At 35.9% G+C, this 21,602-nt stretch overlaps 2 protein-coding genes and 1 long non-coding RNA gene across 6 annotated transcripts in view; all 3 read left to right on the top strand.

The window, feature by feature from the left end:
- LOC106944687 (type I phosphatidylinositol 4,5-bisphosphate 4-phosphatase-B-like) overlaps positions 1–8,189 on the top strand; it is a 14,831-nt gene extending 6,642 nt beyond the window's left edge. The window contains exons 2-7 of the mRNA XM_015027874.1: positions 1,677–1,858; positions 2,356–2,462; positions 3,523–3,634; positions 3,717–3,769; positions 3,889–3,979; positions 5,503–8,189. Of these exons, the coding sequence (XP_014883360.1) occupies positions 1,677–1,858; positions 2,356–2,462; positions 3,523–3,634; positions 3,717–3,769; positions 3,889–3,979; positions 5,503–5,646 (689 nt within the window). The 3' untranslated portion in view covers positions 5,647–8,189. The remainder of the gene's footprint in view (positions 1–1,676; positions 1,859–2,355; positions 2,463–3,522; positions 3,635–3,716; positions 3,770–3,888; positions 3,980–5,502) is intronic.
- Positions 8,190–9,913: 1,724 nt separating this feature from the next.
- Positions 9,914–21,602, top strand: part of LOC106944683 (uncharacterized) — a 37,114-nt gene continuing 25,425 nt past the window's right edge. For 2 of the 4 annotated variants that reach the window (XM_015027869.1, XM_015027866.1), the window contains exon 1: positions 9,914–10,091. In XM_015027869.1, the coding sequence (XP_014883355.1) occupies positions 9,952–10,091 (140 nt within the window). In that variant the 5' untranslated portion in view covers positions 9,914–9,951. Of the gene's footprint in view, positions 10,092–16,391; positions 16,526–19,068; positions 19,220–21,602 lie in introns of those variants that run through there. The other 2 variants (XM_015027867.1, XM_015027868.1) reach the window with 2 other exon arrangements.
- Positions 19,226–21,602, top strand: part of LOC106944686 (uncharacterized) — a 5,641-nt gene continuing 3,264 nt past the window's right edge. Inside the window, exons 1-2 of the long non-coding RNA XR_001424390.1 lie at positions 19,226–19,238; positions 19,554–19,558. This is a non-coding gene — a long non-coding RNA (uncharacterized LOC106944686). The remainder of the gene's footprint in view (positions 19,239–19,553; positions 19,559–21,602) is intronic.

The following is a 21,602-nucleotide window of genomic DNA, read 5'->3' as shown; positions in this document are numbered from 1 at the left end:
GTTTAAAATGCTAGTATTTATCACATTAGCCAACACCAGAAAGTTAGCTAAAATCCTAATATATATGCACATTTGATAACACTAGAAAGATAGCTAAAATCGTACCATTAGCATGTTGACTAACGCTTTCATGTTGGCTAAATTGAACAATCTATCATCTTAAATATTTAAACTCATTAGTTCAACATGTTGATGACATTGGTGGACTGAAATGCTAAAATATATTTACATTTTCTAATGCTGGAAAGTTACCTAAATACTAATGTATATCCAGATTTGCTAGAAGGTTAGCTAAAATGCTAATATTTTGCACATTATCCAACTGTAGAAATGTAGCTAAAATGCTACTATTAGCATGTTAACTAACCCTTTTATGTTAGCTAACAAACTATCTACTGTAGTAATCTTTAGTAAGTAAAATATGTTACTGACATTCATCGTCTAACTCTTGTATGTTGGCCAGCTTAAACTAGATAGTTTACTATAGTATACTACTTCTTATAGTATACTATAGTAATCTTGAGTAAGTAAACTCATTAGTTAAAATGTTAATGAGATCTGTGGGGTAAATTCCTGATATAATTTTTTGCTAATGCTAGAAAGTTACCTAAAAAAAAACATTAGCTTGTTGCCTAATGGTTGAATGTTAGCCAATTTAAACTAACTACTAAAATAATTTTGAGTACAAATTATTTAAAATGAGATTAGCTATCTTAAATTAACTATTTATTATTTAAATAGAAGCTTATGGTCTAAAATGAAACATTAGCAGCAATGCTGCCATTAGCATGTTTGCTAACTATGTAATTTTAACTAAGATGAGTTGTAAGTACTCAACAAGTGGTTATATGCTATCTCGAGCTAAAATGCTAATGTTAGTGTGTCTGCTGTCAATTTCAAGTTTTATGTACTATACTTGGGTTACATTATATGCTTAAATAATGTATATTTCAGTGGAATAAAATGAAATGTTGTCCTCAGATAGTTTGTAATGTTCCTTAAATAAACTCAGTTTGGTTTGCTCCAGTCTGATTTGAATGATGGTTATGTAAATTATTTGATTTGCAAAGAGTCGCACACAGGTAGTCGATTCTTTGCAACGCCGTGTGGCTCAAGCAGAGGAGGGTAGAGTAGCTCAAAGTCGTACTCAAGTGAGAGTAGCAGTACTTCAACACAGTTTTAATCAAGTACAAAGTAGCTGTTCAAGAAATTACTTGAGTTAGAGTAAAAAAGTATTTGGCAAAAAGTCTACTCATATACTGAGTATCTGATCAGAACATTAATATTTGAAAACTGCATCATTAGACGGACCAAAATATAAAAGTATGTGGCAAATTTTGGTATTTTTAAAGACCAAAGTGAAAATAATTAAGATGATAAATCAAATTTTTCCAGATCAGTTTAAAAAAAAAAAAAACGTATGAAACTTTAAGAAAAACTGCAGGTGTGTGTCTGGTGAATAAAAAGCACAGTCAAGTAAAAGTGCTCTTGAAAGTAAAATTTTTCCTAAAAGTAACTCAAACAAATGTAATTGAGTAAGTGGAACTGGTTACTACCCAACTTTGGGCCCAATACGACAAAAAGCGTGAATGTAAACCTGTATTTAACCCTGTAAGCTGCTGCTATTGGTGTCTCTGTTGGTTGTGCGGATCTTGTCATCGTCTTCCTGTCCTCAGGTATCGTGCCGTTCCCCAGCTATGTGCCGCCCAGTGAAGCTCCGCCCCCGTACTCGCCCCAGGGCAGCCCAGACAGCAGCAGCGCCCCGGTCATCAGCTGTCGGGTCTGCCAGACGGCCATCTCTGTGGAGGGAAAGACGCATCAGCATGTGGTGAAGTGCAGCATCTGCAACGAAGCCACGGNAAGANCGAGGAAGACTCAGTCAGTCAAGTTTATCAGCAACAAGGCAGTTAGAAGAGCTTTACATCATAAAGAAAACGCCAGCAATTCAAAAAACCAGCAAACAAATAAACATTGAATATGTTGATTAATGTTTCAGTGATTATATTTCAAAAGAAACTCTAAACATTTGAGTTTTTAGTCTAGATTTAAAGGAACTCAGTGTTTCGAATTTGAAGACTAGATATGTTTCTTTTAATACAGCAAATATGAAAAATCATTCTTAAGTTTTGTATCTACAATCAATAACACTTATTTCCTAACAGAAAAAAATGTGCTAGATTTTAGTTTTTTTTCCTTCTTCTTGACCCTCAAATACTTTGACAAAAAGTTCAGGCTCCCCTGCTGTTCTGGATGTTTATCAGAATATTTCACCATCAGTATTCGTCAGATATGGAGACAGAGTTCATCTGAAAGTTTTGAATTTGTTTCAGAGTTTCTTTTGTTTTCTGTTTGTAGCCGATAAAGAACGCTCCCGTTGGAAAGAAGTACGTCCGCTGTCCGTGTAACTGTCTGCTGATCTGCAAAGTCACATCCCAAAAGATCGCCTGTCCACGGCCGTACTGGTAAGACTGGAAAAAAACAAATACTGCAGTCCTGTGAGATAAATTAGAATATGAGTTCCAGTAAGGCTTTTTATTTATCAAATTAGAAATATCTTTTGAAAACATACTTTTCATTAAGTCCACAGTTTTCATTAAACCCACCTGTAAGCAGAAAATCACCATAACTAACAGAAATAAAGCTTGAGAACATTAATTTTTGTAATTAATCTATGTAATGTTTAACTTCGTAAATAAAATGCAGTTTTATTAATATTCTGATCTATTGAATAATCAAATTCATTGAAGTTTGTTAAAAGACATAAAGTCAGTAATTGTGAAACCACCTAAAAACATTACATTTTGTCGAATGTTAGCATAAAGATCATCAAACATCAAATCTGTTGGTCAATGTTCCATTTATTATGATTTAAAATCAACTAAACAGGTGAGTTTTCAGTTTTGATTTAAAGTGACTATTCAATATGCTAACAGACTGGATGACATGGACTGAAATAGCTAATAACATTAGCTAAAAAGCTATCAATAGAATACTGACTAAACCTAGCAAGTTAGCCAACTTAATCTGTCTTTAGTAATCTCATTTGTTCAAAATGCTAACAAGATTGGTTAGCTAAAAATGCTAACATTTCCTAATACTAAGAAGTAGACTTACATTAATTAACTCAATGTGTTCTGTGTGCTAATTGCAGCTAATAGAGGATAATTGGTCTAAAATGCAACTTTAGCAGAAATGCTAATGCTAGTATGATGAATATGACTATATGTATGCATTTTTGCTAAAGTTGCATTTCAATCCAATTATTTTCTATTAGCTGCCATTAGCATACAGAACAGGTTTAGCTAATGCAAACCTTCTTCATAGTATTAGCATATGTGCATAGCTTAGCATTTTTAGCTAACCAAAGAAATGAATATGACTGTATATAAACAGACAGAAGAAAACACTAAAAAAACAGAGTGGAAGTTTTGTTTAGAAATGTTAGAGGATTATGTTACGAGTTATTTTAAGTCAGCAGTTTCCTGATTTTTTTTATTTTATTTTATTTTGTTTTTTGGGCAGTAAGCGCATCATCAACCTGGGACCAGTCCACATCGGCAGCGACAGTCCAGAACCGCGGCGCCAACCCGTCGGGCTCAGGGTCATCTGCGGACACTGCTCCAATACATTCCTGGTAAACGGCAAATACTGCAACAGGCTGCACATATATTTTCACTGGCATTGATCTTTCCTTTCTTTTTATTCCACTCTTCCAGTGGACAGAGATTTCAGACCGGACTTTGGCCCGATGTCCACACTGCCGAAAAGTGTAAGCATTTCTGCAGTTGTTTGCTTCTTTGAGAGACGGATCCATATATTTGTCTCTTTGATTTGTGACCCGATCAGGTTTGCATTAAAATAAAATGCTTTTCCTTATGTATTAACCAGTTCTTCAGTTGGGCAGCAGTACCCGAGGAGGAGGAGCTGGCTGTGTTTCCTGCTCTTTGTTGTTCTGGCAGCATCCACCACTGGACTTTTGGTGAGTTTCTATCTGTGTTAAACTGTTTAGATTGATTCATATGACACAATGACATTCTGATCGTTCTCATTATGAATTTCCTTAATTTGATGTATTCATACTGACCTACAGAAGAGAACAAAACAACTTATTTGGTTAATAAGATAAAAATTATTGGTTAAAATCAGGACATGTTTTGGTCTGGGCTACACTCGCCTCTTGTTTCAGATAAAGTAACAGCTTCTACAAACTGCTGCAGTTTAAAGGTCTATGATGTTAGCTAACATGAATAACCATTCAGTGACAGCAGACTATCATTTAATTAGAGGTGAGCTACATGCACAACCTAGTGTGTTAGCTAACTTAAGTTATCTTCTTTAGTAATTTTGAGTATGTAATCTCGTTAGGTCAAAATGCTAATGAAATTGGCTAGCTAAAATGCTCATTTATGCACATTTGCTAATACTAGGAAGTTTACATTAACTGTGTTCTGCCTTTAGCACATTTATGTGTGCTAAAGGCAACATGTGTGAAATCACTGTTCTAATATGCAACATCAGCAAAAAGGCTAAAGTATGTTTAACTGTATTTGGCAAAGGTTATATGCTAATATGAGCTAAAATGCTAACAATATCTAAATGGTAATGTTAGTATGATAAACAAAGAACTTAGCAACAAGTTAGATGTTATGCACTAAAATCCTAACATTTGTATAATGGACTACATACTTAGCAACATGTTATATGCTATCAGGATCTAGAATCCTAACAATGGTTAAAACGATGTTATTAGCCAGATCAACTAATCAACTAGCAACAGCTTAAATACTATTGTGAGCTAAAATACTAATGTTGGCATGATGAATTAAGTACTTAGCAAAAAGTTATGTGATCACGAGCTAAAAAGCTAAAAGTAGCTTGATGCTAATATAACTTAGCAACAAGGTATATTGTATTGTGAGCTAAAAATGATAATAGTTAAACTGGTAATGTTAGCATGACTAACTAAGCTAAGGCGTATTTAAGTTGATGCATATTAGACCGATGATTTCATTTAAACGAGTTACATGCTTTCATGAGCTAAAATGCTAATGCTAGCATCATGAACCAAGTACTTAGCAAGAGGTTATGTTCTATTGTGAGCTAAAATGCTAACAGTAGTTAAAATGGTGATTTTGGCATGATCAACTAATCACTTAGCAATAGATTATATGCTATTCTGAGCTAAAATATTAACTTTAGCATTATGTGCTAAGTACTTACCAACAAGTTATAAGCTAACAATAGCTAAAATAACTGTGTTAGCATGAAGAACTAAGTACTCAACTACAGTTTATATGCTATCATGAGCTAAAATGTAAACTTTCAATTGCGATCTTAATGTGCTATATTTAAGTTACATTATATGCTGAAAAACAACTAAAGATCTTGTTTGTAGGAACAGATTCCCTCTGGGAAGTACCTCAAAGTCAACACAGCTTCAGAAAACTCTTATGTGTGTGAAGCTGAAAGGACTTGAACAAATATGTGTGTGTTTGTGTTCAGGTTGGTACGTGGAAGCCGGCGCAGCACTCAAAGGGCATCTACGTGTCGTGGGTGCTGCTGATCGTGTTAGCTCTTTTTACCTTGATAAGAGCCATGTACTGGAGGTGTTTTAAGATCAGCGACCCCATATCCAACATCACATAGACAGACCGTTCAGGAACTGAAAGAGGGAAGTCAGTTCCTGTCGCAGATCAAGTACATGAGCAGGAGCACACAAGACAAGTGGTAAACGATCTGAGAGTCGGTGTGGTAACCGTGAAATGACACAGGAAGGGAAAACTAACTGAATTTAGAGTAATTAAAAGTATCTTTCTTGTGCTATACTGGGATTAAAGAAATAAAAGCTGCTAGTTGTCCAAAAACAACACCGAGATCTTGTTGAGCATTTTCTATTTTACTGCCATCATCAGGTTTAAAAAGTATTAAAATAAATAAATGAAAGGAATCTGAACTACAAAGCAGGATCAGCATCGTAGTAAAGTAACTTCAGGCGTCTTAGAGCTGTTTTATGTGAGCTAGTTCACTGAAAACACAAACTAACTTTTTGGTTTCTCAAATGTAATCAAAAACTTCTCATCAGGTTTATGTTTAATTCTCCAGGATCACATTGTAAGAAGAGCGTTTATTTACACAAATCAGTATTTACCTCACTATGTCTTAGAATCACAAACTTTCTCTATGAAATCTATTCTGTTGGATTTGTAACAGTTTTACATGTAATGTAACATATAACGTTTGTAGTTTCATTTTAAACCTGCAGTGTGTAACTTATAAAAAATATTTTTTTATATATATTTGTTGAAACTGTCAGTGCTGTCAATCACCCTCTGTGTGGCGCTGCTCTTCTCCTGTTTGCTCTCTGCTACGCCACAGCTAGCATAGCCTGTTGTGAATGCTGAGGGCCACTGATGACGGTGGATAAACATTTTCCTGTAACAGGAAGTTGTTTTTCCACCATTAGAACATTTAGCAGCTCTTTTACTAGTTGATTGACAGCGCTAAGACCCTCCTCCTGACTCTGACTGCGTTTTTTTGTCTTGGTGTATTTCTTCAGACGCAATGGTAGAACTATCTTTTCACAGATTATCTGTCTCATATTAAACATGGAGACAGTTTTAACAAATATGTAAAAACATAATTTTAAATAAGTTCCTGCAGCTTTAAGGACATTCTTTATTTTCTGAAGCATTTTAAAGACAAATTAACACTGGATAACTGCACTTCTGGCAGGTTTCATCTTAATCATCTTAAAAGAATATTTAAACCCTCCTTTAAGCAAATTAATCCATTAAAATAACATCAAATATCAAATCTACATGAGATTTAGGGAGAAATTGATCATGAAGTTGATCAGTTTCACATTGTTTCATATCAGGATTATCTCTTTTTAATATGAACTCATTTGGGATCTAATCCCAACTCCAAGTGAAAATAAAAGATGGTCAAATCTTCTCAAATCTCAGCTGTTCGTGTTAATTAACTCAGTTCACCTGAAGATACTTTAAACCTGTTGAGTCTGCTTTGTGGCCCAGAGTAGTAGAAGTAGAAATATTCCTCTGTTCTGGATGAATCAGCATTTTTGTTCTGCCAGATTATTAGAAAATATTAGGAAAAATGAAATGAAAACAGGAACTAACTGATGTTTTGCTGAACTGTCATGTTTGGACATAAAAACCCGTCATGATCAAGAGTTTATTTGATGCCAACACGAATACAAACTTTTGTCTCCTGATGGAAACATATTGATGATAAGTTGATGTTTTTGTGCTGTACTTTTTGCAGGGAGTTCATTTAAAGTATAAATGCTCTTACAGAAACCAGTTGGCATAGAAACGGCTCTAAAATCGAAGCTTAAATCGACCCCACTAACGGGATATTAATGTGTTTTTATTGTCCAGTACAGAGTTCAGGTCTAGCACTGGGGCTGAAAATGAAAAACATCTGAAGTTGTATAAAGAAGATGAGTTGATTTCTTTAAAGAAATAGTCAAACTTGAAGTGATAGATGAAGGTTTTAGTGATTTATAGTTTCTTCAAAAACAAGAAGATGCCAAGAATGTTTTACCTCATGAAGCCTAAATGGACAGAAAATTTAAAATATGAAGCATTTGAAGAAACGCGTTTCACGTCAGCGGCATTGTTTACTTTATGTAACCATTTAAATTGATTTATTCGCAGATTAGAAGGAATAAAGTAAGATCTCGTTTTGTTACCAATGAAAGGCCTTTGCTCAGTTTAGTGTAAAAATTGTCTTAATTCAGTTTATTTAATGTGTAAATAGGAAGGATAGTTTATAGGTGAATGATTTTGGGAATCTTTAAGTTAATTATAACTTCATGTTTATTAGCATGTTAGTAGCAGATTAATCTCATACAGGGATTTTTGAACATATTTGATTTGTAGTTTTTTTTTTTTGTTTATCCATAAAAATCAAACTTGTCATATTTTGAAAGGAAACTGATCTGAATCTGATTAAATCTAATGTGTGGAAATAAGTGCTAATGTCTGTGGAAATGTAAATATTTCAGGAGGTTCTGCTGCCCCCTTGTGTTTGATTAATGTATGTACCTGCTGACTGTGACGTTGCACTACATTGTACTGAAGTTCTACTGTCTGGTTCTCACTGTATTTTTGGTGGATGGATGCTTTATTTTGTACATCGTGAAACAAAGTAATACCTTTAACAAAGTCCTTGGCTCAATGTCATTTTTTAAATTTTTTTTTTAAACCAGAAAGAATATATTTCTGAAAGAAAAATTAGAAGAATAAATTTAGTATATAAATTTTATTTAAGATATTGTATGGAAAATGAGGCCTAAAAGTAAGATTATTTTAAATGTTTGACTTTTTATGACCTTGAAGAAAACTCACAAGTTATTGACTTTTTCAAGTACTTTGTATAGTTTTTTTAATACGTTTAATACGTAAATTTAACACAGTATTACCATATAGCTGGTATCTCATTTGCCTCCCAGGTTTTAATATGAAGAGAAGAAATTAGTTTATGCAAACTCAATTTAAATTGAGACACAAAAGCTCCAAATATGATCAAATCATTAATTTCAGACCAATTGTAGCAAAATTACATGCAGGAGGTTATATTTACTATATCGTCTTACCTTAAATAAAAAGGCAAAAACCATAAACATCAGAGTTTTACTTCTTGTAACCACAAGAGGTCAGCAGCGAGGAAGAAATAAGCTGCTACCTGCAGCTCCACTTCATATTTATAATATTGCTCCGTTTGTTTGTTTTCTGTTTTTTAATTTCATTATTTTATTCCAGAGGCTCTTGGAAAAACACTGACCACGTAACGTCCTGAAGCTCTATTGAGTTGCTAGGTAACGGTCTGGCCTTCTGTGGGGTTGCTAGGTAACGACACGTTACTTTTAACGGCAGGTTTTGGAAACGGGTAATTTTCCAGACACAAAAATCATTAATTTATCGCCAAAACATGGCTGCGGGGTTTTGTAAGCACTGGGGCCACAAGATTGTTAAAAAAAAATTTAAAAAGTAAATTTCCACTAAAAAATACCCCTAAACAAATTTAGAGCTTAATCTCAGACAATTTCTAGAAAAAAAAAACTTTTAAAAATTTCAGATTTTGAAAAGTTGAAGATTTGCTAGAACAAACTGGGAGGTTTTGAGATCAATGTTTGAGAAAAACTGTAAAAAGTTTTGATTTTCAAAAGTCTGAATTTTTTTACTTTTGCAAATTTTCTGTTAAAGTCAAACATTTGCTAAGAAAAAATAAAGTCTTTAAATGAATCTCAGACATTTTTGAGAAAAAAAACATAATTTTTGAGTTTCAAAAGTCAAACATTTGCTACAAAATTTTTCAGATTAATCCCAGAAAATTTTGAAAACTCAGTAAATGTCGAAAAAAAAATTTTTACTTCGAATTGACAAAATTTCTCCTTTTTTTTCTCAAAATTTCTTAGTTTTTCTACAAAATTTCCAAGATTTTTAAAAGTTTTATTTTCTGTTATGGCCCTAATACACCATGCCACTCATCAATCTCAGTTCTTTAATTAGTCTTGTTAAATCTGGCGTTGGTGAACTCTCGTTTGGTTCTCGTTTGGTTTCCATCCCGCTCCCCCTCCTAGCTCTCCTCCCCCATCCAGCTGCTGCCTCACTGGGATGACTCCAGTATAGCGCGCTTTTCCCAGTTGCTTCTTGTGACTCGGACCGCTCTGAAGGTCTGACTCCCTCGATTTGTTTTGGACTAAATCTGGGATTTAAAGACTAAACCGATGCACAGATTATCTTTGTACTAACGGAAATCTCCTTGTTTTCCTGAATTATTGTGGGATTGCTGGAGCTGAAAGGGAAATCTCTGCTTTGGCTGAAAGAAAACTAGAGATTGTTGGTGCTAGTTGCAGAAATCAGTTGACGCTCAGAGAGTTTGCGTATTCCTGGTTCGGGTAAATGTTCCTGGCTGTTTTTGGATATGTTGGAGGAAAAGAAGGCAGTCGGATCTCCGCAGGAGAGAAAAACTTCAAACATTAGCAGGAAGAAAATCCTGAGCTTCAACGCAGGAAACGCCAACGTTGCCTCAACCAACGGCAACGTCAGCAATCATCCACAAAGGTGAGAGATGAAGCATCTTCCTGCTAGAATGACTGTTTTACTAAGTAGATTACTGCTGCTGTCATGATTTAAGGAACAGGTAAACTGAGAAATACTAAAGTGTTAATAATAAAATAGAAATGCTGCAACAGAACGAGCTGAAAATTAGATTTGATCATTTCCTGAATAAAACATGTTGCTAATGTTGCTAACGCATAGCAGCATAGTTTACGTCTGCCTTCATTAAAATGATCTGAAGAATAAAATGAACATTAATCGTGTTGTTATAGAGCAGAACTTCAGTTTTAAGTTTCTGAGTCGCCTGATTGTTTATTCAGTTAATCCATGAAAACTGTTTCCTGTTTGGAACCGAAAAACCTAAAGAATCAGTTCAGTTTGGTAGATGTTCTAGTTTTATTACAACATTAAAACCGTTTTTTATTCATGCATCCATCTGTCCATCCATCCATCTATCCATCCATCTGTCTATCCATTCATCTGTTCATCCATCCATCCATCTATCTATCCATCTGTTCATCCATCCATCTGTTCATCCATCCATCCGTCCATCCATCCATCTATCCATCCATCTATTCATCCATCCATCCATCTATCTGTCCATCCATCCATCTGTCCATCCATCCATCTATCCATCCATCTGTTCATCCATCCATCCATCTATCTATCCATCTGTTCATCCATTCATCCATCCATCCATCCATCCATCCATCCATCCATCTATCCATCCATCCATCCATCCATCCATCCATCCATCCATCCATCCATCCATCCATCCGTCTGTTCATCCATCCATCCATCCATCCATCCATCCATGCATCCGTCTGTTTATCCATCCATCCATCCATCCATCCATCCATCCATCCATCCATCCGTCCATCCATCCATCTTATTTACTCTTTTTTTCTCTCCTGGATAAAATTAAAATATTCCCCATTGGCCCTCAGATGTTTGATCAGAACAGGAAAACAGAGAGAAGCTTTTTATCATCAGAGCTAATTTCCGTTTAGCTGTGAAGCCTTGGTGGCATCAGGCCCAAAGCAGCTCTTAATGGGTTTCCAGACAGCCCCGGGCTTAGTGAGGCGTTTATTACTGCGGGACAGATTATTATCCCTTCGGCTCACACAGGATGACAGCGTAAAGTAAACACAAGAACAAGCCTTTTTATTTTCCAGTGGAAACTCTGGGGAAAACGAGAGGCTCACAATGTCCTGGCTTACATAAATTAATACTGGACTTCATTTACAGATGTTATCAATAAAGATGTGGTTTTAACTGATTTATTCTCTGCTTTCACTCAAACTACATGAGAAGATGAAACTGGATGTGGTTTGAGATTCTGCAGCTGCAGACGGATAACGGATAACATTTTCACAGCCAACACACATGGAGCGACACTGAAACCTGTTCATGGTGCTGAACTTGCACCAGTGTAACCAGTGAAGCCAAACCAGCTGCACAAGGTGCTGATGGCCAACAGATGGACGACATTAAAAGACATTTATCACTGGGACTACTTAGCTGCTAAAAAACTGAAACACATTGTCTACTGTTGTCAATAAATACAGAAAATTGTATCTTAATTGGCTTTTAGCACCACTGAGGCCAAGTGGAGTCCGATGGTGCAACAGGGCCATTTTAGACCGAAAAAGGAGTAAATTTTTGCCACAAAACTCAGAACTTAAAGAATTTTTTGAGTAAAAAGACTTGGAAATTTCTGACCTTGAAAAGTCAAAGTTTGCTAGAAAACCCTCCTCAAATTTTAAGATTAAACTAAAAAAAGAGAGGAAATTTCTGAGTTTATATAATCAAAAGTCTGTGAGGAATAATCTAAAATTTTGAGGTTAGTTTCAGTATTTTTGAAAAATTGAGAATCAATAAAAAAAAACACCTCATATTTTGAGATTAATCTCAAAAGGTTTCAACAAAACTTTCAACATTTTGAACTTTTCTGGCAATTTTTGACTTTTGGTGCTCATAGATTTCCTTATTCTTTCTAGAACATTTCTTAGATTAATTTCAAAACTTGAGTTTTTTCTCTAGCAAATTTTCAACATTTAAAACTCAGAAATTTTCTCTTTTTTTGTTTAGAATTTCTGTTAATCTCAGCATTTCTTAATTTTTCTAGCAAATTCTTGACTTTTGAAACTCATATTTTCATATCTTTTCTAAAACGACTTCCTGATATTAATCTAAAAATTTCAGAGGTTTTTCCAGCAAATTTTCTTCTATTGAACTAGTTTCCACGTTTTTTTTTATAAAATGTTTGAGCTCAATCTTTAAATTTTTTTTTTTTTTCAACTTTTCAAGCTCAGAAATTTCTACAATATTCCGTGAGATCTCAATATTCCCTCGTCTCCTCTTGTTTTTTCTTATTCTCCGTCGCAGTGTAGCGACTGACGGCTCCTTCAGGTTAAAACCTCCCTGACTTTGACATGACTTTGACACATTTAGCCTACAGCCATATGACCAACCACCTCGTAAAGGTTTTTATAGCGTTTCCGTCGCAGCGCTGCGGCTCAGCAGCTGTAACGGTAAATTCAGCGGCTCCCTTTCCTCCATTTTCTGCTTTCCTGTCACTGAACAACTTACTTTATCAGTTTTTATACCTTAATCTGGCCAGACTTTGTCCTGCAGTTCACACCATTGTTTAACGGAGTCCTGTTTCCCACCTGTCGACCGTTAGCACCTTAGCATGGCGTTCCTGGCGAGCTTCGCTCAGCCTGGCTGATGTTACTGGTTACACTGGTTTAAGTTTAGCATCATGCATCATGAGGGCCGGAAGAATGTTTCTGGTCAGCTGACTGATTTTTATCTTTATCTGACAACATTATCACAGCCTAATAATAATCTTTGTATGCGGCTGAGGAGGCGGGACGTTAGAAATTAAATATGGCGGAGGCAGATTTTGTCCGTTTTTATTCAAATGTAGCTAACCCTAACGGCAAGTGAGAGGGAGAGTTTTTCTTGTAGTGGTTAATCTTTGGGCATCTTTTTTTGCTCCGTTTTAGGCAGTAGTTATTTAAAAAGCGTACTTTAACACAGGGGTTCCCAAAGTGGGGGTCGCAACCCTTGAATTGGTCGTGAGATGTCAAACGGAGGGTCCAGAAGGGGATGTAGGGTGAAAATTAACTAAATAAATTTACCATTAGATGTCTCATTAAATAATGCAATATAACCTTTAAATTATTAAATCTAATATTTTTAAAGAATACATTTATTTAGTTAATTATCAATATTGTTAAATATTATTTGTTTTAATTACTTAGTATACTTTATATGACAATTGTGTTGTAGTTTTCTTGTTTTGTATTTATTGTCTGTATTGATTGAATTTCTTGTATTTATTGACAAAATTTGTATGAAGTCATTTTAGTTTTGCTTGCATAACTTTTGTTTGTTTTAGCAGGAAAAATTGAGCATTGTCCAGGCATAACAGATAAAAAATAACATTTTAGCTATTTTTGGCGCAGTTATAGAAATTCCAATTAATGTGCATTCTCCCTACCAAATAAATGTAATTAAATTAAGTCACTGCATGTTTTTAAGTAAACAAATAGAGTGAAATACTTTGGGGTGAGTCTTCATCAAGATATAGACAACAAGACATTTTCCCCATAAGTGAAATAATCTGCCAGTGGTATTAGTATTTTTTTAATCAAACTTAAGGAATTATTTACTTAACATACTTCCTATATCTTGTTGAAAAGCCCCTTCTTGGTTAGTTTTATATTATTTGAAGTTTACTAAGGCGTTTGCACTAGAAAATAAACTGAAAATACTTGGTAAGATTTTGTGTTTTTGCATTTTTTACTTCCCCTTCATAACTACTACTTTATTAGACTTCCACATTTAATTGCAATAAAAAACACAGAGTTTTGTGGTTGCTGAGTGTGGACAACTTCAATGGAGTGAATATACTATTTCACTGTAGATTCACACAATAATATCCTTCAGAGTTTGAGTTCAGTGACGCTCCGATTAGCTGGTCAGTTTGTGTTGGAGTCCATTTGTCCAACCGGTTGTGAAAAGAGTTTCTGGGTCAGAATCAGGTTGTTCAGAGAGATCAAACCGGACAGGACCTCACAGTTTAACGCCCAAGATTTCTGACAGAGCCTTTTAGTTGGGCGTTGGAAACCCCGCAAGCTTTTATGTTTGTCAGCATCTTTTGGAATAAAATAAAAAATAAAAATCTTCCTTCATTCATTTATATTTTTAGCTTCTTAAAATAGCCAGTGTCTCCAGACTTGCTCACCATATGAGTGGAAAACAGTTTCAGAGTGTGAGTGAGCCTGAGATATGAAGACGTGATGAAAAGTCTCAGCTGTAAGCGAAGCTCTGGTCTGATGATGTAACTCAAACTCACCGCCGGTACGTTATCTCCTAAGACGATCACGCTCAGCTGTCAGATTCATTTTGGCCCCCGGTGAAGTTGGACTGGAGATATTTTTATGATTTCAACTTAGAGGAGTTTGTTTTTTCTCATTACTGAGTGAAAGTTTATCTGAAAAAAAAAAAGTAAATAAATATTTAAGACTTGTTTATTTTCACATTTTATTATCCAGAATGATTTGTGTGTGCACAGACAACTTTTATAACTTTGCCTATTTCATAAAGCAAAGTTTCAAGAAAAGAAACATAAATGCTTATATTAAACGCTATGCTAATTTTAGCAAAAATGTTTATTTCAAATTAATTTTTATCAATATTTATCATTTAGCATTGTATCTGTGCATATACTTTTTATTTTTTTAATTATGTGTAATAAATAATGTAAATTTTAAATTTCTTCTCTTAATCAGATCAGATCAGATCAGATTAGCTTTATTGTGGTAAATTTACAACATTGCAAAAAGTAAACAAAATAAAATCCCATTTTACAATCAAATAAATTTGGCTTTCTTATGCTTGCCTACTCTATTCATAGACCCTACAGTAATGAAACATACCTACTGTTCATATACATACTTACATAAATAAACATATTTATTTTTAAATATGCAGTTAGCATGGGCGCTATCTAGTATTGTATATGTGTCTAAAACTTTTATAGTGTATTATGGCTTTTTGTGGTGTTGTAAACATTTACACCTTGTAAATGTTTGGACTGCAGGCTAAAATTTGAGCTCCAGAAATGCAGCCTTGTGACTGTGAACTTCAAACGTCACTTTGACCTCAATGTAGCAACACTTGACCTTTAGATTTAGATTCAGCTGGTTCAAACCAATTCAATTTGATTTATTATTCTAGTTCAGAGATTACATATTCAGCATTTTATTTAGTTTGAACATTTCGACAGTAGAATTAAAAAAATCCACATTATTTCTAAACAGCTCTAAAGATACCAGTCATTGATCATTCATCACTAGTCAACAGTTAGGACTAATCAACAGTTTCAGTTTGATCCAGACTTGTATATCCAGGCCTCATGGTGCTGATTGATTGCGGCTCTCTGTCTGAGCCGGACGTGAGTTATTTCCATCAGCGCTGATTAAACCTAAACTCTAAATGCCCTTCAGTACACGGCAGGATTAGCTTCCTCAGCCGGTCCAGTAAACCTGGACTTTTACACTTCCACGTTTAACCAACAATCCTTAATTTAAGATCAGCCATAAATATTCTCCCAGTCATTTGTCGAGAACATGTAAGCGGGACGGGTGATAAAGTGGCAGAGCCGCAGAGAGATTTACGACCAAGACATGTGTAGCAGCGGCGTTTGTCTGGTGTGGGTTTCAGTTTGGACTTCGCGTCCCGAGTGCATGACGATTGAAACCCACCCGCCTGTTGCTGGGCATGTCGACGAAGGGCATGGACTCCAAGAAATTGCTGAGACAACAACATGCCCATGTGACATAAACTGGGAACTGTCGTTGGGGCAGAGAAAGCAGCTGAAAGCTGTGAGGTTTTAACGCTTCGCTTCAAACACAGAGACTGATCAGTGTTCATGATTTGTATGTTTTCAACTTTACTGTGTTTAAAGGGGCAGGATTATGTATTTTCCCGGCATATTGTGTCATTTTACTGCAGATTTAACCTTCAGTTGTTACAAAAAATATTTGTATATCAAATATGAGTTAAAAGAAATTTCACTTCATAATTTAATGCATTGAAATTGGGCCTCTGTCTCTTTAAGAAACTCCTGCTCTTTCTGAAACTCCGCCTTCAAGAAGTCAATCCAACATGGCTCCTCTGTTAAGCCTTTAGCAACGTTTTAATGAACTCAACAGGTGAACAGTTCCACCAGGTGTTTGCTAATTGCTTCTGGCTAGTCTGAAGGAGCAGCTCTGCGAGGCAGAATCTCAGAAACTGCAGCTCTGAGGAGGAGCTGTGCCTCGAAGGCGGAGCTAGATCCACCCAGACGTTTTGTATAGCTGAATGGTTGCCATGGAGCTTAAAGGATTTCTTTTAACACTTGTCAAAGAAAAGCCACACTTCAGGTATGTTTTTGATGAGGGAATGACATTATATAATGATATATAGGGGAAAAAAAGTCAAGTTTACATAAAACTGCCCTTTTAAAGAAGAAATAGGATCACTAAAGCATAGAGAATAATAAATTAATGGCAGCCATTCTGTTTTTGTTACATTTAGATCTAAATTGTCCATACAAAAGGAAATGTTCTTTTATGACGTAAATGTGGGAAATTTGCCACACCAGCACAACATGCCTTGCATAAATTTTTCATTTTGTTACATTAAAGCCACAAATCTTAGTGGTTTTCATTGGGACTTGATGTGTTTGGCCAACAGAAGTTGTGGCATATGTTTTTATTTACTCCCCTGAGGCAATACTCTGTATAACTTTCTTTGGCTGCAAGTTGTTCTGCATGTCTAGAGAGTTAAATCTTTGGTTATGCAAACCAGCTCGAGCTCAGTCAGCCACCGATTCTAACTTGATTTAGGTTTGGACCTGTCGGTCATGCTAACAGATGTTGAGTATTAGCTGGATTTATACTGAGATTAAATTACACACACTTGGGCTCTATTTACTTACTAGGTGCTCTTTAAGGGACTTGGGTTTCATGGAAGAGTGACCAAAGGGGAATGAATACAAGAGCAGGCCACACTTTTCAGATTTTATTTGTAAAAAAAATATTGAAAACAATGTATAATTTTCCTTTATTTCCAAATAATGTACCAATTTGTGTTTCTGTCTCATACAATATGTTAAAGTTTGTTGTTGTATGTGACAAAAAGGGTGCTAATGCTTTTGTAAGTATAGTTTTCATCTTTTAAATAAGCCAATTACCACTACTAGTTTATTTATAAAGCACTTTAAAACAACAACAGCTGCGACAAAGTGCTTTACAGATCAAATCAATGAGAATTCAAAATATGGAAAGGACAAAACGAAAACTCTAAAAGCCTTAAAAGAAAGAGCAAAAGCCTCTGTCTCCAATTTAGACCTCAGTACCTCCATATTTATATTACTTTACACTCATATTTACTTTTTGAACACAAAAATGTGCAGAGATATACAATTAAAATGACAGAAAGTGAAAAGAGCTAATCAGTCTGTTTAGATTTCTTTTAAATAATGTAAATGATACTGACAAAATGTTGAGATGATGACAATATTAATAAAGAAATCAGTGTTTTCTGGTTGGTTTAACAGAGATCCGTCCGTTCGGGCATATGTCATGTCAGCTCTAAGGTCACTGAAATGAGCCTCTGTCAGAGAAGCGATGACAGCTGGAAATAAACTGGACTTGTTTTGGCTCGGCCTCTCCTTCCAGACACACACCGCCTGCGTTCTGCCAGTCAGCTGTTGTGCTGCGTTCAGGTGTTAAGCCCTTTGGTCCAGGAGAGGGGATGAAGAGGATATATTAGTAATTTGCAGCAATACCCATCAGTGAATAATCCGTTAATGAAAATATTCATCAACGCTGTTTGATTAACAGTTGACTCAATAGTCTATAAAGTCAATAGTTGTTCTTTATCAAAAATATGGAGCACATGTGCTACAGTCTTAATGTGTTGCTAAGTACAGCTGGGAAAACTGGGAATGTTTTTGGAGGGTTAGGGAGAGTCTGGGATTACTTTCCTGAAGTAAAACAAACCAGAAAACAACCTTAAGGACCATCAAACTGTCAAACACAAGCTTTTCTCTAGGTTTCTCCAATTTAAGACATAAATTTATATATTTTCAGCTCATTAAGTTACTGACAGCATAGTTTTTTATTTTATTTTTTTAGATTTAAACCAGTTATACTATAAATAAATTAAATATGTTTGCACCTTTGCAGAGGTCTTACTAAGTTTCAATGTGATATTTGTACTGAAATGATATATTAATGAAATAAAACAACTTTTGGGTGAATGTTTAAATATATTTATGTATTTATTCTTCCCAATAATAACCAAATCATGTTTTATAAGATTGCAGGTCTGACTTTCTAAGTGCAGTTCTTATAACATTATTATTTAAGAATCTGTCATTACCCGGTTTTAAAAATATTTACTCAAAGAAGACAAGTAAAAAGATAATTTGACTGTTGGACTAATTAGAATTAGTTAGGATTCTGAAATTAAATTCTGAGATTAAAGAGAGAACTATTTTTTAGAGGCCCTATCGAATGTGTTCTGAGGAAGTATTGGAAAAATATTGTTTTCACATACTCCAAGAAATCCATTCAGTTCAACATAATTTTAGTGGTTTAATCTTGTTTAATTAGAAGATAATAGCTTAATTTGGGATGTTGGGAGGTTTGTCAGAGACTTGAGCGAGCTGGCTAAAAATGAAGAGAAGGGATTTTTTAAGAACAGCTGTTGTAAGCAGTGAAAGTGTTACTGTATAAAACGTATAGTGTTAAATTTAGCCATATGACAGAAAAGGTTGGGATACTATTCAAATATTGACAAACTAGTTTCCACCCAAACCCCGCGATAGCCGGTACACGCCGTCGTGAATATGATGCGACCTTTCCGCTTGGTTTTTAACGGTTGGACCTTTATTCTGGAGGGAACCAAAGCGGAAACACGAATCGTTCTGCGCATGTCTGTTCACTCGTAACCTGGCTGCCTGCTAACGGTCGGAGAAGCTAATGGAGGAACCTAAAATATCACTTTAATCGATCAGAGGAGCCGTTTGGAGTTCGTGAAAAAGGGAAGCTGCACACTAATAACGAGTGGTATGTACCTAATGTTGATGTAAAAGCGGCGAACGGTGAGAAAACGGTGTTTTCCCTGTTAATCTGGAACGGTTTCCACAGGCCTAGCAGGCTGAAGCAAACGTCTGCAACAACATATGCCAGGTTTTTGGTTAGGACCCCAATATATCTGCAATATTTGGTATTTTAAAATAAAGATAAAAGAAAAAACGGAATCGGCTGCGATCTAATTTAAAATGCACTGAGGTAATTTTAACGTTTTCGAAACGTGATTTCGCTTTTATGTTGTTCTGAACTTCGTTCATGAGAGGATTGTTGGTGCTGAAGACAGAAGTGTTTCAGGTTAAAGTTGGAGTAAAGGTGGACTTATACGAAGACCGGGAGACCTGCTTTCCTCCACTATTAGCTGAGCAGCTCTGACAGCTTCGTTCTTCCTTCATTGATGCTGGTCAGCAGGTTTCCTGTTTGTACCGGAAGCACCAGAGGGCCCATCGGTTTGCTAACCACTGCACCGGCTGTCCTGACCGTCTCCTCAACTCTCAACAACAAAATAAAAAAAAAAAAAAAGAAAAGGAAAAAAAACGTGGCGAACTAATTGAAAAAAATTCAAAAATAACAACAAAAACCACTCCAGTTTTAATTTTATTATTCTTATGGCTGTCACTGTGACCACACACATGAATGTAAGATGAAGTAATACAAAAACACTGAAGGAGCTCTCTAGTTCAGTCAGCTGCTCCCAGTTATAGTAGTCCCACAAAACCTTGTCAAAAAATAATCCTTACACCTGCACACAATCCAAAACCAAAGGGAAAATTTGTTCTAACATGCAAAGGCTCATCCAGAATAATTATGGACACAGGTCTTCAAAAAGAACAACTTTGACTAACAGAGCAGAGCTACGCCAATATACTGTTACTATGAACGGCACAATTCTAGAACCAAAAGCTCAATTTTGTTGCAAAATGTTTAGCTAAATGCTTATTATATCACAGCATTTATTCCATCCAACCATTCATCATCAATCCATCCATTGTTCAAGCAAACTTATCCTTGCACGGTTGTTGGGGAGTTGCCTATTTCCAGCAATTGTGAACTCAAGCAAAATGTTGTTCAATCAAATTCCTTCATTCAACTAAATAAAAAGCAGCAAATATTGTCATTGTAGCTTGTCTTTTGATCCTAGAAACATATTTTGTGTACAAGGGGTGACTGTGGCTCTATAAGAGGTGCTGAAATTGGATATTTTTCCTTTGGCTAATGGACAAAGCCCATTGGTAGATGGCTGTGATGCAGAAGAACTACTGAAGAGGGCAACAGAAATGTGGCCCATGGTGATCCAAAGAAGAAACGGATCAAGCCACTTTGGGTACATTCACACCAGGCCTGTTTTGTCCACTTTAATCAAACTCCAGTTTGTTGGCCTAAAAGGTTCAGCTCATTTGGGGAGGTGAATGTGGAGTCAAACTCTAATGCAGACCAACAAAGCAAACTCTGGTCCACCTACAAACCTAGGTTTCAGCTCAGTTGAAGTGAACTCTGGTGCATATATGTGAATGTCAGTGGGACCAGAGATTGCTCCAAAAGCAGGAAGTGGGCTATAGCGCAGGGCATTCCAGGTAAATCGGAGGGGAACAGGTTCCTCATAGTGTTTGGTTCTTTTGACACAGTGTAGTGTGAAAGCAAACTGTGGCAGCTGAAAATGGAAAAATTTTGTGATTTTGGTCCTCAGTCGAATCAGTGTAAACCTTTGGTCCTCAGACTTGTCATCCATGTAATCCTTAATAAATGAATCGTAGCTGAACATAGACAACACCAGTAGCCTACAGGCTACTTGTTAACAAGCTTAAGGTGCTGTATTGATATTAGCTAGTCATCTTGTAGCTAACTTTACCTGCTTCCAACAGCTTTACTCAGCAGTTTGGGGGAAAAACTGTGAAAAGTTCTTTGCGTTTTGCTGGTTTGCTGCCATGATTCTAACACAAACCTACGTAGCTCCGCACAGCAGCAGCAGGTCTCCTTCACAGGTGGAAACCCAGCGCGAGCGCCGTAGCGCTCATGTTGCGTTTAAAGGCGGCTCGAAAAAACAGGTTACAACATGTTAACAACGGATTAAACAAGTTCTTTGCGTTTTGCTGGTTTGCTGCCATGATTCTAACACACCTGTGTAGCTCTGCACAGCAGCAGCAGGTCTCCTTCACTGCTGCACAGGTCTAAACCCAGCGCGAGCGTCGTAGCGCTTGTATTGCGTTTAAAGGCAGCTCGGAAAAACAGGTTACGACATGTTAACAACGGATTAAACAGTTTTAACTGCTGATAAAAGTGACAGAGGATACAGATATGGGAAGTGCAGAAGCCCCTACTGTATCAAATTGACAGAGGAATAACAGAGAGTTGGCCATTC

This window comes from Poecilia latipinna, unplaced genomic scaffold, assembly GCF_001443285.1.
Source record: "Poecilia latipinna isolate Pla-1442-1.1 unplaced genomic scaffold, P_latipinna-1.0 Scaffold108, whole genome shotgun sequence".
Lineage (NCBI taxonomy): Eukaryota > Metazoa > Chordata > Actinopteri > Cyprinodontiformes > Poeciliidae > Poecilia > Poecilia latipinna.
Note: the sequence above shows the minus strand (reverse complement) of the source record. Positions and strands in the feature narration are given on the sequence as shown.